Source organism: Canis lupus, chromosome 2, assembly GCF_003254725.2.
Source record: "Canis lupus dingo isolate Sandy chromosome 2, ASM325472v2, whole genome shotgun sequence".
Taxonomy (NCBI): Eukaryota; Metazoa; Chordata; class Mammalia; order Carnivora; family Canidae; genus Canis; species Canis lupus.
The window spans coordinates 75,318,529-75,333,021 of record NC_064244.1 but is presented as its reverse complement, the minus strand read 5'-3'; the positions used below and the strand labels follow the sequence as shown (position 1 = coordinate 75,333,021).

Below are 14,493 nucleotides of genomic sequence, written 5' to 3'. Positions count from 1 at the left end.
AGCTTTTTTTTTTTTAACACTGGGCTAACCCTGATGACTCTCTTAGGGAGGTTGCAAGTTGTAAAACCTTGATATTCTTTGTGTCAGTTATGCTGAAGGACATTATGTTTTTATATTTTTGCACGTGGATGTTCTCTTAACTGTTCAATCTATCATTTTTGTCCTGAGCTTGTTACCTTGGTAGCTTATAGACACACCTCTTCATTTTTCCTCTTAGGACTTCCTCTCCACTTAATTTTGGTGACAGAGCAGCAGCAGCATTCCTTAGATTAGCAATAGTCAAATTATTAGGGTTACCTGTGTACTTACTTGAACTGTGTGTTAAGCATTTTTTTCTAACACTAGTACCTAAAAGTGTCTGGCACATAACACGTGCTCAAGAAATTTTTGCTGTACATGGTTTCATTCAACCTCCCCCCCCCAATTCTTTTTTTTTTTTTTAAAGATTTTATTTATGTATTCATGAGAGACACAGAGAGAGAGGCAGAGGCAGAGCATAGACAGAGGGAAAAAGCAGGCTTCTCACATGGAGCCTGGTGTGGGACTCCATCCCCAGACCTGGGATCACATCCTGAGCCGAAGGCAGACACTCAACTCTGAGCCACCCAGGCGTCCCTCCCCTCCAAATTCTTGTCCTAATCTTTTGGTGACAATAATATTAGCAGTACTTAGAAGGAACACTGATTCATTGTTGGGGATCATTATAGGCTTATGTTATTTCTTCCTCGGTTTTAGAGGTCAGAGTAAGAGCTCTACAAATCACTTGGTGGCTGTGTTTAGAACTGATTCTGTTACATTCCATAATAAACCTTTCAGCTGCAGAAAGAAAAAGAAAAAATACTTAAAGAGCATAAGATTAAATTAAATACAGAGTTGGTGAAGTACTGATTTGTACTTAGGCCCTGTACTTCTAACTTCCTTTTAGATAGATTTATTAAGGTATGATTGACATATAGCAAGCTGTATGTATTTAAAGTGTACAGTTTGATAAGTTTTAAAATCTGAAACCATCACTACAAACAAGATACTAAACATATCCATCACCCCTAAGTTTCCTTATGTCCTTGATCATCCCTCCCTCCTGCTCCTTTCAACCCACCCATCCCAGGTGACACTGACTTGCTGTCTCTCTGTGGATGAATTTGCATTTTCTAGAGTATTATATATAAATGGAGTAATATAGTGTATATTCTTTTTGGTCCAGCTTTTTGCATTCAGCATAATTCTTCTGAGGTTTATCCATGTTGTTGCATATTTATTCCTTTTTATGCCTGAGCAGAGTTCTGCTGTGTGGACATATAATTATTTATTCAGCTCTACCATTTGCTAGTGTTGTGACCTCAAACAGTTTAATCTCTGTAAGCCTTAATTTCCTAATTTGTAAAATGGGAATGTTATCACCTATATCACAGGATGATTGTGAAATTAGTAAAGATTATTGATGGAAAATGCCACAATAAAATGCCAGGCTCATAGAGCTCAATTGGTGGTACTATTGTTTGTTTATGTATTAACTTTGTATTTTTAGACTTAGTTGACCTTGAAACCCCTTTTTTACTTAATGCCTTATAATACCCTAGTGCCATGGTCATTTGCTCTGACACATGAGATAGATTGCTGTTACTTTAAGCTTAATTTGCAAGTCATGCTTTCATTACCATTACCCACTTGGAAGTACCTTCCTGACTGCAGGTGTAGTGTCTGGTACAAAGCCATCAGTCTCCAGAACACTGGTTCAGTGTATATAAAAATCATCCGGTGTACTTGTTAAAATGTACACCTCCAGACCTCATTTCCAGAGAGTCTGATTCTTAGGTTGTGGTAGAGCTTTGGGGATCTGCATCTTTAACAAGCTCCCCGTGTTGCTGTTGTGGTATCTATAGACCGCATTTCTGAGAAGCACTGCTAGAGAAGTTAATGGCTTACATAGTTCTTAGTGTATGATGGCAGATATCACAGTGTCTATGCTGACACCTTAGTGTTTTGAGGGGCCACCAAGTACACATTTTTCCCAAGTGTTATTCTTTACTTCTTGATTCAGCAAATATTTACTGAGCGGCTGGTGTGTGCCAGGCATTGAGCTGGTTCCTAGGAAAATAAATATAAATAAAAATGGATCCCTAGCCCTATAGTGTTTTGAAAGCAGAGAAATCCTGCCACATATGTAATTATTTTTTTGGAGTCACCAAACTATGGAAATCCCCAAAAGGCTCTGGTATTGAAAGCATTTGCAAACTGTTCACTTGAAACATCAGTCTGCATTTCAGCTCCAATTGTAAAGGTTGGGGATTTGTTTGCTGTTTTTCTGTTTAAATAGTTTTAGCTCCCAAGGAGCTTTGAATGCTTTTTGTTGTTGTTACTTGGTTAATCAGCATACATTAAAAAGGCAGCTTAACATTAAAAATAATATGTGCTTTGATGTAAAATTTGAGATGTGTTAAGGCTTGCGAGTGTTTTGGTTGAGATGGACTAGCCTGTTACTTTTCTGAAACACAGACACAAGGTGTGCAACTGGCCTGGACTGAGTTTCAGGAGGACACCATGAACTCGTGTCCTGATTATTTTATTTCTTGAGATAAATGATGAAAGGTGGCAAAGCCATTCCCTGAGCAGTGATTGCAGCAACACAGGATGAGGCTAGGCCGCTTGGGTTGTGTGAAACCAAAGCCAAAACTGATTAAGGAGAAATCTCTTGGGTGCTGGGATAGGAAAGTGGCTTCTGCCTGTCTTTATCTCAGTGTAATATCCTTCCCCATTAGAAAAAGCAGATACTGACCTAACAGGTTTTCTGGCTGAGCTGAGCAAAACCTGTGTTTAAAGGCAAACTCATAATTTTTTTCAGCTTTTATGAAGGAACTTTTAATTGTCTGTCTTTTCTTTTCTTTCTTTTCTTTTCTTTTCTTTTCTTTTTTCTTTTCTTTTCTTTTCTTTTCTTTTTTCTTTTCTTTTTTCTTTTCTTTTCTTTTCTTTTCTTTTTTCTTTTCTTTTTTCTTTTCTTTTCTTTTCTTTTCTTTCTTCTTTTCTTTTCTTTCTTCCTAGCCATGTCTCTGCTTTTAATTAATTGTGTACATAGCAAAGTGAATCATTGAGTAGAATAAGGAGATAACTTCTACTATTGATTTCCTTGCTGTTTGATCCACTTTTCACCTAAAGTTCTAGAAAGACTCTCAAAGCTTAAGGCCTAGTAGCATTTTTTTCTCTTTCAACTTTGTTTCAAAGGCAAACAAATCTCCTCTGCTAAGTGAATCTGATGTTTTTAACCATGTCACTACTTTGGAGGTTTGTCAAGTAGTGCAGGTCTGTGTTTCGTGGACTGTGTTCACTGATAGCATAGGGTAACTCATTGAGAAGGGAATTAATAGGCTTCATTTTACAGGTCTGAGAAATGGAAGTTGTTGTTTCTCCATATCTCCTCTCTACTGATTATGAAGTATGAGATATGCAGCCATAGATAGAAGGGCCATTGGTTTTATAGCCAGGGAATTTTATTCAGTTAAACAAATATTTATGAACCACCTACTGTGTACCAGTCTGTGTACAAATCACTGGGACCAGGAGGAATGGTACAGATTGTCTAGATATGACCCAGTGTTCAATGTGATGTTGATTCTAATAAGTCTAGTAGAATGCAATGTAAATGGATTTGGTTGCACTCAAATCTGGGAGTGGGAACTAGTGAAAGCGGTACCAGGTCACTGAAATTAGATCATGGTTTTCTCCAGGGTACTTTACTTACTGGCCACACAACCTAAGGTGAGTCACTTCATCTCTCTGACTCTCATTGAAGTAGTCATAGTAATAATGCTCCCAGGACTGATGTGAGGAGTCACATAGGTGGCACCTGTGTACAGTGGTCTGGGATGGTGTTGAGCTCTTGTGGTCTGTGTCATGAGTTCCATTGTCTGGCCCTCGGCATTCAGGGGAGGCACGAGTAAATAAGAGCACAGCATAACTCAAATCTAAAGGCAATAGGCAGACAGTTGGGAAAATAAGTAAGTTCAATTAAAAGACCTTAGCAGAACGCGAAGATTAAATTTTAAAAGGAAACTGTCCCATCTTTACATATTTTGACCTGTAGTTCATTCATAAATCAAAGTACATTGATTACATGTGTGACCATAAGTTGATAGGAACTTATGGAAGTACCTTTAACTCTAAGAATCAAAGGAATTCCAAACGTTTGCTTAAAGCGCAAAGCTGTTTTGGATTCCTGTCTTAGAGTTCTGATACGCGGTGGCAGTCCATGAATCTGTTTGCCACAATACAGGACACCTTCTGTTTAGGCAGATATGCCATTTCAGAAAAGAGCTCACTGCACAGAGGAGCCCCCGGCAGCTCAGGGGGCTGACGGAGTAACAGTTAAAGCACTGGCTCTGGTGCCAGGTCCCCAGTCGGTTCTGGAAGAAAGAGCAAAGAACAGGGCTGTCCAGGCAGCTGACTACTCCCTCCTGGCCCTTTCATCAGCTCACCCCTGCTCCTCTTCCCAGATGGTCACACCCTAGCATCACTGCTGAGCAATGAAGTTAACAAATGTTTTAATTTCACTGCTGAGCAGTTCTGCAGAGAAGGAGACAGCCGAGAGGATAATGAGAAGCGCATCAGACGCCACCACTGATGAAAGCTTCTCTTCCCCACCGGCTCAAATGATAATGTCAGACAAATTGGATACTAAGAGAGGCGGATTCGCGATATTCAGAGAACTTCAGGTGAAAGCACCCTGGCCTAGGGTAGATGATGGCTAAATTCTCTGCCATATCAGTTAAGAAGCATGAAAGAAAGGAAGGGAGGAAAGGGGAAATAAAGAAGGAGAAAATGTTTACTGAGGGCATTAGCATTGAGTGGGTCTGTATTAGATATCTATTGCTGCATAACAAATTACCCTAACATTTAGCAGTTTAAAAGAATACACACTTATTATCTCACTATTTCTGAGGGTCAAGAATCTAGGCGTCCTTAACTGAGTCCCTGGCTCAAGGTCCCTGGCAGGTCTGCAGTCAGGGTGGATGGCCAAGGCTGCAGACAGCTCAGAGTGGGTGGTGAGGGGCGGGGAGTGTCTCCTTCTGAGTACACTCACGTGACTGTTGGCAGGGTTCTGAAGATTCACTTCCAAGCTCACTCACTCACTGTTGGCTGGAGATGTCCGATGTCTGTTCCCTGCCACGTGGGCCTCTCTGTAGGGCAGCTTACAACATGGCAGCTTGCCTCCAGAGCAAAGGCGGAGAGTACCCACACAGACAAGATGGAAGTCACGGTGACCGAGGCTCAGAAGTGCCATCCATTACTTTTGCCGTGTTCTTTTCCTTGGAAACATGACATCAAGTTTACCCCAAGGGCATGAATACCTGGTGGCAGGAATATTGCAAACCATTTAGAGGCTGCCTACCGCAGGTCCCTACTGCTGTCAGGGAAAAGGCTATCTTTAAAGAGATTTTAGGCCCACTGAAGATGAAAGCACAGAAGGTTGGATAAAAATGACTGAAGGCGATTAAGCATTCAACTGTTTTTCATTTGTTTATTATTTTTAAAATGGAAACAAGAATTTTTCAGGTTCATGGAAGTTACTTAATTTAGTTAATGTGGCTTCCTAAACTGGGTTTTATCTGAATTTACTTTTGTATGTGACTAAAAATCTAGGAACTTTATTTTTCTTTTTTAAGTTTGGCTTGGCTTTATACGGCCATTCTGTGATCAGGAAGCAAGCTCAAGCAAAGCCAAGAAACACAGTCTAACCCGTTCATAATTCCTGTTATTTGGGAAGAGGAGAGAAAGATCAAAATCTGTCTAAACAAAAATTTTAAATCTATAATTACCAGAATTTATAAGAACTGTTTAGCTAAATTTTGCAAGTGTAGATATTCATGAGATCCTTTCATGTTGTGTGTGTGTGTGTGTGTGTGTGTGTGTAGAAAACCATAACTTTTTGCTTTCTTGTAAGGAAGCTCTTAGAGTATCAACACTAAAAAACCATCAAAGCTAAGTTGTAGATTTGCGAAGGAGAAATATAAAGACTGTGTACATGAAATTAATTTTTGGTTCCAGATTTTTCAAAACTAAATTCATTATTGCTAAAATAGAAATGTTAACCCTTCCTTCCATTTGGCCTTCCTCCCACTAATTTCATTTATTTTACCACTGGAGTTGCTGATATTTTGGTACTCTGGGGTTAGAAGAGCCCAGATGGTCACATGTGCTGCCAAGACCTCTGGAGGAAAAGGCATCTCTAGCAGAAACTATGTGGCTCTAAATTTATTGTATTTTATTTCTTTAAAGATTTTATTTATTCATGACAGACACACAGAGAGGGAGAGAGAGAGGCAGAGACACAGGCAGAGGAAGAAGAAGGCTCCACACAGGGAGCCCAATGTGGGACTCAATTCCGGGTCTCCAGGATCCAGCCCTGGGCTGAAGGCAGCACTAGACTGCTGAGCCACCCGGGCTGCCCTGTGGCTCTAAATTTAAACAGAAAGCTTCGGATTAGGGAGATAGTTTGCAGTGTTATCTGCCTAGAGGTGACATGAAAGCTGTATATGTAAGAGCTATTCCAAACGGAAAGCATAACAGGAGAAAAAATAGAGTTGGGACCAGTTTTTGGTACTGCTTATGGTTAGAGATTTGGAAGGAGAATCAGTGAGGAAGGCCCAGAAGGAGGGGTGAGAATGGCGGGTGCTTATTCATCCCAGTGCTTCAGTGCTACCAAATCAGAGAAGCCATGATGCAGAGACTGTCGAAATGCCAAATATGACGAAAGGCCAAAGTGGCAGGGATCAAATTCTTGAGGGCCTCACTCACCAAATCCAAGGAACGTGGCTGGCTGATCTCTCTTTCTGGTTACTTGTGTCCACAGACTATAATGGGATGTCTTGAGGGTGAAGAAGGTCACTCAGCATTCCAGAGAATCCTGGATAAAGTGAGAGATGAGAGCCTGGATGTTCAGACTGTTGTGTCGCTGTTGAGGCTGTACCAAGATTCCAATCCCGCAGTAAAGGCAGCATTGTTAGGCAGAAAGCCAGAAGGTGTCGAAGCAGTGCAGCCAAAAGGTAGGAGAAAACCCTGTCCACCTGAGTGGCTTGGGTTTTATTCTGGAAAGATGCTGTCAGGCTTGCTCTGCTGATACATTTCCTCAGTGGCTTCATTATCATTACGTGATTTTCACATCAGTTCTACACATAATTCCAGAAGCTGCCTGTTAAACACACATACAACCTCAATTGGAGTCTCCGTTGCTATCCCCTAGCGGACTAGTCTGACACCTTGAGGCTCGAGACGACCATCGGCCTTCTCCTGCCCTTCAGAAGCCACACATCCCAGTCAGTGTTTTGAGTGCCCAGAGTGAACTGGTTTGCCAGCCGCATTGACGGCTGCACTTTCTCTCGTTTGGGTTAGGTACAAAGCAGTGGCCTTGCCAACCAGAAGTTAACCTCTGGCTGGCTCTGCAGCTTTGTGTTTCGACAGATAAATGAAACATTTTTCCTTTCATAGAGTTTAAACAGAATAATAAAGTATTTTCCTCTCCAAAAAAGAGATTCTGCATTCGGGTGCTCAAAATAGGCTGAGAACCACTTTACTATTCTGTTAGATCTCCCTTGACAAACCATGCTGTCATTTTCTTCAAATTGACTAGCTTCTTCTGTGCATCTCTAACCCCCCCCCCCCCCACCTCCCCAGGGAGCACAGAGGAGGGAAAGACCTTGTCTGCTCTGTTACTAGAACACAAAGAGGACCTGATCCAGTGTGTCACACAGCTGAGACCGATCCTGGAGTTCCTGGAAACAGCCGAGGAGGAATTCCTGACTGGCACTGAGAAAAGGGTAACCGTGGTATCCTTCCTTCTGAGTTAATGCAGCACTTTTTTAAAGCTCTTTTGCGGCATGTAGCACTTCTTCCCTTGCGGTGTTTTTGCACACACTGCATAGTAAGAATCTTGAAGTTCATGTTCTTGATCCATGTCTCTTTGTACCCTTGGCAGCAGCTGGCTGAGGGGCTCACAGATCATGTCGTATGATTAAATGTTGAGATATGTGGATAGGTGCATAGTCCTGCTCGGACTTGATGAGTTTTTAATGTATAACAGTTGCCCCAAGAGTTAAGATGTTTAGGCACATTTGTAATTATAATTTTGTCACTTCCTTATAGAAATGATACACTGTTCACCTGTAGGAAAAATTGGGGAAAAAAAGAAGAAAAAAATTAAAACCTCTCACCATCTCGTCACTCAGAGATGATCACTGCTGACACTTTGGAGCATGTGCCCCTAATTTTTCTCGCTTTAGCCAATCCCAGGATAGGCTCATGCAGAATAACTTTGGGTTTTTTATTTAACATACTGTGAATATATTTCCACCTCTATAATAGGGGGTTTGGTAGCTGCATTGTATTCTGTTTCATGAACATACCCTAATTCATTAGTTGTTGTGCATTTGTTTCCAATTTTCTGCCATAATAAATGATGTAGAGAACATCCTCGCACACAAATCCTTGCATACTTCTCAAATTATTTCCTTCGAGTAATTTCTAAGAAGTGGAATTTTGGAATAGAGAATATAAAAATTTTCAAGTGTTTGCTGTATATTGCCAAATTGCCCTTCAGAAAGGTTGTACCAATTTTCTCTCCCACCAGCCAGCTACTAAAATCCTCATAAAACTGCTGGCATGACTTCTCAAGTCAACTAGATAACTGTATTTGTTGGTGCTATTGATTTCAACTTTGTGCTAAAAATATTTATATATCTGGAAGGAAGGAATAGGGACAGAGAACTTCTGTGGCATCAATTCTTAAATCTGTGGGAAGTGGCTTATGATTCGGGAGAGAAGATACTTGGAAAGCAGTTGTAGGATGGCTGAGTGTGGGTCAGTTGTGAAGATGGCATCCTCCATTCTCTTTTTCTCAGTGATCTTAAATTGTTTTTTCACATAAAATGGGAACAATCTTTACTCTCAAAATTATATTTTATAAATTACATTTTTCCCAAAATTTTAACTCCTTTGAATTTATTAGAGAAAGATAATATACAAAATAAGATTAAACCTCTGGTTTCTCCTTAGGCTTAAGACTGAATGTAATTTCAGGCACTCCGTTTAAGTAAGTTGCTTATAGCTCTACAAGTTCCTGATTCCCTGTTTAGGATTTCATTCGATTACTCATTCAAACCTTTTCCTTATTAGCTAGATTGAATGTGTCCTTTGAACTGTTTCATTATCTTGGTAAAAGAGCATTTATAGGAAGAGCCCAGACTCAGCCTCAGCCTCATTCTCTGCACCAAGACACCACACTGTCATTTTCCTCTGTCACTTTCAGTTTATTTGATGGAAAGGACCGAAGCACAAGAACTTAAATTAGTTATAAATCACAAAAACACCTCTTAGAATCAGGGTTCTACCGGACCTCATTAAGCTACTACTTCTCATGAAAATTGAAGCAAAAGAATAAAGGAATGTAGAGGTGAATGTTGATCAAATAGGCACAGTGTTTGGGCGTTGTGTGGAACACTCACTCAGGCCTTTTAGAACTCTCTTCTGTGATAGAATGATGCTAATCAAGGCACGGGGCCCCTATGTATACATACCCTGGGGGGTCCTATAAGAATTGGTAAACAGAAATGTCTTTACTTCAGGATTGGAAACAGATACTAAAATAGGAATTATGACAGTTATTGCTTACCCATACACTGTGCCCAGCAGTGTGCTGAGGATCTTTTAAACATTACTAAGTTCTTCCCTCGCAGCAACTTTACAAAGTCACAGATATTACCCTCATTTTAAAGACGAGGAAACAGGACACTTAGACACTTAGGTGAAGAGCTCAGCCAGAGACACAGCTGCTGGGCACCAGTACCGGAGTTCAGACTTGGAAACATGGCACATTCTCTGAAGCACTGTGCATACAGCTGCCTAAGGGTATCATTACCCATTGTCATGTAAAGATCATATGTGTCCTAGTCGTTATGTCAGGCTCTACAAATAGCAACTTCACTTTAGGGGCTCCTAATAACAAGTGTGCAAGAGTTGGTATTGTTCTTTTCTTTCACAGATGAGGAAGATAAGTTTCAAAGAATGAAAGAACTCACCCAGGGTCATACCAGCTGTACATTTTAGGACTGGGGTTCCTACTAGGCCTGTCCAGCTTTAAAGCCCCCGCCCACTCTTGACCGTCTTTGGTTGCCTCAGTATGTATCAGGTCATTGCTTAGGAACTGAGAGCACTAGATCAGAATGGATGTTTTTTTTTCAGCATGGATTTTAGATATAGACACTTTAATTTTGAATTATGATTCATTTAGTAGGAATCTAGTATATATTAGACATTAAACAGAATGACTATGTTCTATACTGATGAATATGACAGCTTAATATATAATGTATACATTCCTTTCATATACGTAATGTAGATATTCCTTTCATATACATAAAACCAATTTGGTCTTATAGCTAAATTTATTTTTATTTTTATTTTTTATTTTTATTTTTTTATTTTTTTTTTAAATTTTTTAAAATTTATTTTTAAATGGGAGTTAATTTGATAATGGCATCCTCTGGCACGCTACTGTGACTGATCTGCTTGACTATTTCTCCTTAAAGCTGTCAATTTCCCAAGGGAAAGCTCAAAATTTGGTTACTAGGAATCTGTAAATCATATGTGTTGAAATAATCTCCCATAAGAGCCAAGTTATACATAGTTACTTGTGGTTTATTTGGAAATAGTCCTATTGTAATAGGAAAATATCTGTAAAATAACAGACATGTATTTTGCTGGAGTCCGGTGCCCTCCTGACTCAGAAAATCCTCTAGCACACCAAGGAAGAACAAGGGGGTGGAAGTGGGGGATGATGACTGGAGCCGATGTGTGTGTGGAGCTGATAAGAGAGATCAAGAATACAGAATCTACCAGAAAAATTATCCAGAAATGTACTTTAAATCTATTATATTGGAGGCCACAGACTAATGTGTAGCATATCTGGGCATTCAAATTGCTATGAAAATTAAGCAAAAGGAAGTAAGATAATAGGATTGCTCTGAAATTGCAACCTCTTGCCACAATCATGTAGTTATTGAACAGAGACTGGAAACCACTGTGACCATATTCATTAATTGCCAGTCTGTTTCTCAGTCTGTGTCTGAACAAACCAAATCTGAAGAACCAGTGAGAGGTAGTCTACTTGCTCTGCCAAGTGGGCCTGTGGTAGGCATCTTCTCACAAAATGCAGACTGTTGGGGCACAAAGAGTACATACAGACCTGCAGTTGAGCAAGAGGGATTTTCACAGAGCTGTTTGTTTGGAGAAAACTTGGGCTTTTTACTGACACAGCACAAGGCAGAGACTATAGAGGAGGGGCTGGAGACTGTAGAGGAGGACCTGGGGACAGGCGCCTCGTCCCGCCATCTTGCTGGGCTTGCCAGTGGTGTGTCAGATGCACTTAGAAGTGCCAGTAACTGCTGTCTGCCTGATTGCTTGCCGCTGCAGGTGATCCTGAATTGCTGCGAGGGCGGAACACCCAAGGAGACAATGGAAAAGCTGCTGCACAGAATGTCTGAAGACAAGACTCTGACTGCAGAGAGTTTGGTAAAACTCCTTCAGGCTGTGAAACCGATGTCCCCAAACTTGGGCCTTCTGCTGGAGAATTTGCAGAGATTAGCCACTTGGCCAAGCACCACAGGTATCAGTTAATTGTCAGCTTTCTGAACTGGAACCTCTCCCACAGAAAACTTGAGCTTAGACACCCTTTGGGCTCCGTGGTGGGGAGATGAGGTAATGGGAAGAGATGCCCTTGTGAAAAAGAAACTAGCTGTCAGAAGTCAGTGATCCTCAGTAGTTGGGGAGGCAAGATCTGAAATCTGAGAACTGCCCTTATCCATCGAGCGCCCTCCTGATGTTTCTGTGCTTGGGGGGTTTGTGAGGGTGTGGCCTTCCCAGGGCCAGAGGCTGGCAGCTTGCCGCCAGGAATGCCGAAGGAGAGGCGGGCTCACAGACACATGAAGTCGTATTGATAAATACAAGGAGCAAAAACCCCAATCTTGATTTGCCTACTCCCGTGTGAGTGCTGTTTGGTTCTGGCAGTCCCCAGAATTACCCACCCCTCGTGTACGTACACGCAGTCTGGAGGAATGAGGCCCTGTCCCAGTTCTTAGAAGAACGGGCCAAGTCTAGCCAGTTCTCCCTTATCTCAGAGCATTTGAGACCAAGGTGATTTTCAGAAAAAAGGTAGTTGGAAAAGGAGGGAACTTTCTTCTAGCTTATAAAAATAATGAATACCCATACAAACTTCAACAATTTATAAAATAAAGACAAAAACAATCTCAAATTCTACCACTTGATTTTTTTCAGCATTAGCACATTGACATATTTTGTCACATTATTTTTACAGTGTTGAGAGATTCTACTGTATTTTAGAATTTTATAATTTCTTCCATTTAACAGTATAACCTAAACATTCTCCCCCACTTTCCAGGAAACTCTATAGGTCTATTTTTGAAGGCTATGTGGTTTTTCTCATAGGGATGCATATCATGCATTACTCTTGCCCTGTTTAGGGGTGCAGGTAGTGTAAGGTTAGGGCTTCAGCTATGAAGACTACCTGGGTTTGTATCCTGACTTACTTTGTAGCCGAGTGACCCTGAGCCAATGACTTAACCCCTCCGAACCTTGTTTTCTCCTCTCTGATGAGACGGAGGTGAGTATAGTATCCATCACATTCATTTTTGCGGTGACTGTGAGATCATATATATGTACAACATTTAGCAAATCAGAGGTCCTCAGTAAGTATTAGGTGTTCTCTTCCTCCTCCTCATCACAGGTTATGCAGTAACAAATATCTTCATACACAGACTTTTTGCCTCCACAGCATTTCTTAAGGTATGATTCCCAGAAGCAGAGTTAACTGGGCCAAAGAGGAAAATATATTTTTAAATATCTGTAAGACTAAAGGAAATGCCTGATAGTTTTGATTTTTCTTACTTTCAAATTAAATATGATCTCTTAAAAGAGAGTAACAGATTGGCTCAAAGGGCATATACACAGAAGAACCATGGGTCAGCTTCACTACTGGAATCCTGACTCACGCCTGCCTGTATTTTGGATTGCCACATAGACCTTAAGCTCAGGCTCAAGGAACAACAGCCCTTGAATCTGTATGCCTGAATCTCTTACAAGCACGCCTTCTAATTACCTCCCTGTTGAGCAATCACTAGCTTCTACCACCAGGCGCTGACTTTCAAAGTGTTAGTGGTTTTGTGACCCTGAAGCACCAAGTGATTGAGGGTAGACCAAAGGAGATACGAACACATATGTATGAGGCCCCAAGCCAGGAACCAAACTTGCCTTCTGGAGGAGACAGAGCACTTGCGTTATAATGCTCTTCCTCTGTCATTTATAACTCCCCTAATCTTCTGTAGGAGAAGTCTGGAAGGACATTTTGTTGTAGCAGACATTACTGTTTTGCTAATATCCTTGCAGTCCAAGCAAGCCCTGATGATTATGGGACTGAGCTGTTGAGACGGTATCATGAAAACCTCTCGGAGATTTTCACAGACAACCAGATGTTACTAAAAATGATACCACACATGAAGGGTTTAGCCTCTGGAGAAAGAGAGGTAAGAAAAAAGGGAAGAGGGAAAGAGGGTGGGTAAAATGAGAGAAGGAAAAAAGATGAACATTATGTACATACTTTAAAAACACATTTATATTTTTACATAAATATACACATGCATCCGTGTGGAGAAATGCTAAGGGGTCAGTAGAGAAGGAAAAAAAAACAAGGTAATTTAATTTTTAGGGCAGTGTGATAAGTTGGAATTTCTGCAGTAATAAGAAAGGCATTCAAAGGGAAGTGTGAAGAGCTTGGCAGGTATAAAAGTCTCTCAGGTTGAAAGGTGAAAGATGCTGAAAAACCCCTCCCCAGAAATATGTCCACTGTAACCTAGGGCTCAGATTTGCAGCTTTCCAGCTGCACTGGTAGCTAGGAAGTCCCTTACATGTGTTTTTGTGCCACATCTTGAAGGTCATGGAGAAGCTTGTGAAACATGACTCTGGCTCGAGTGGTTTCAGTTCTCTGATGTCAGCAGTTCTAGAAAAGCAGACTCTCTCTGCAACAGCCATTTGGCAACTGCTGCTGGTGGCTCAGGAGACAAAGACCTGCCCACTGAACCTGCTCATGGAGGAAATACGAAGGGAACCTGGTGCCGATGCCTTCTTCCGGGCAGGTAGGCTCCCAGATCTTCATCAGATCTTCGTCCCCGATAGAGAGGGGCGCCAAGTCTCTGGTGGTCATCTTCCACATCCCCACCATTGGAAGTAAGTAAGGACTGGCTTTTGTTCAAGGACGTGGGAGTTTGTTTGTAAAATAAAATATGCAGTAAATATTCTAGGCTTTTATTAATTATGGTCTAAGTACAGCCCATTTGCCATTCCCCCCACTCCCAGCCCCAGGAAGGAGATCAGTGAGTATTCTCACTGTGAAGAGTTGAGTTGAGAAAAGGTGAAGGAAAAATGGTGCTCGTAGTT

General features: G+C 41.1%; 1 protein-coding gene across 12 annotated transcripts in view; it reads left to right on the top strand.

The window, feature by feature from the left end:
- Positions 1–14,493, top strand: part of ZBTB40 (zinc finger and BTB domain containing 40) — a 73,490-nt gene that overhangs the window by 39,340 nt on the left and 19,657 nt on the right. For 11 of the 12 annotated variants that reach the window (XM_049106002.1, XM_025448351.3, XM_049105983.1 and 8 more), the window contains 5 exons: positions 6,845–7,037; positions 7,666–7,808; positions 11,458–11,650; positions 13,447–13,583; positions 13,991–14,192. In XM_049106002.1, coding sequence (XP_048961959.1) covers positions 6,845–7,037; positions 7,666–7,808; positions 11,458–11,650; positions 13,447–13,583; positions 13,991–14,192 — 868 coding nt within the window. The remainder of the gene's footprint in view (positions 1–6,844; positions 7,038–7,665; positions 7,809–11,457; positions 11,651–13,446; positions 13,584–13,990; positions 14,193–14,493) is intronic. The other variant, XM_035713113.2, reaches the window with a different exon arrangement.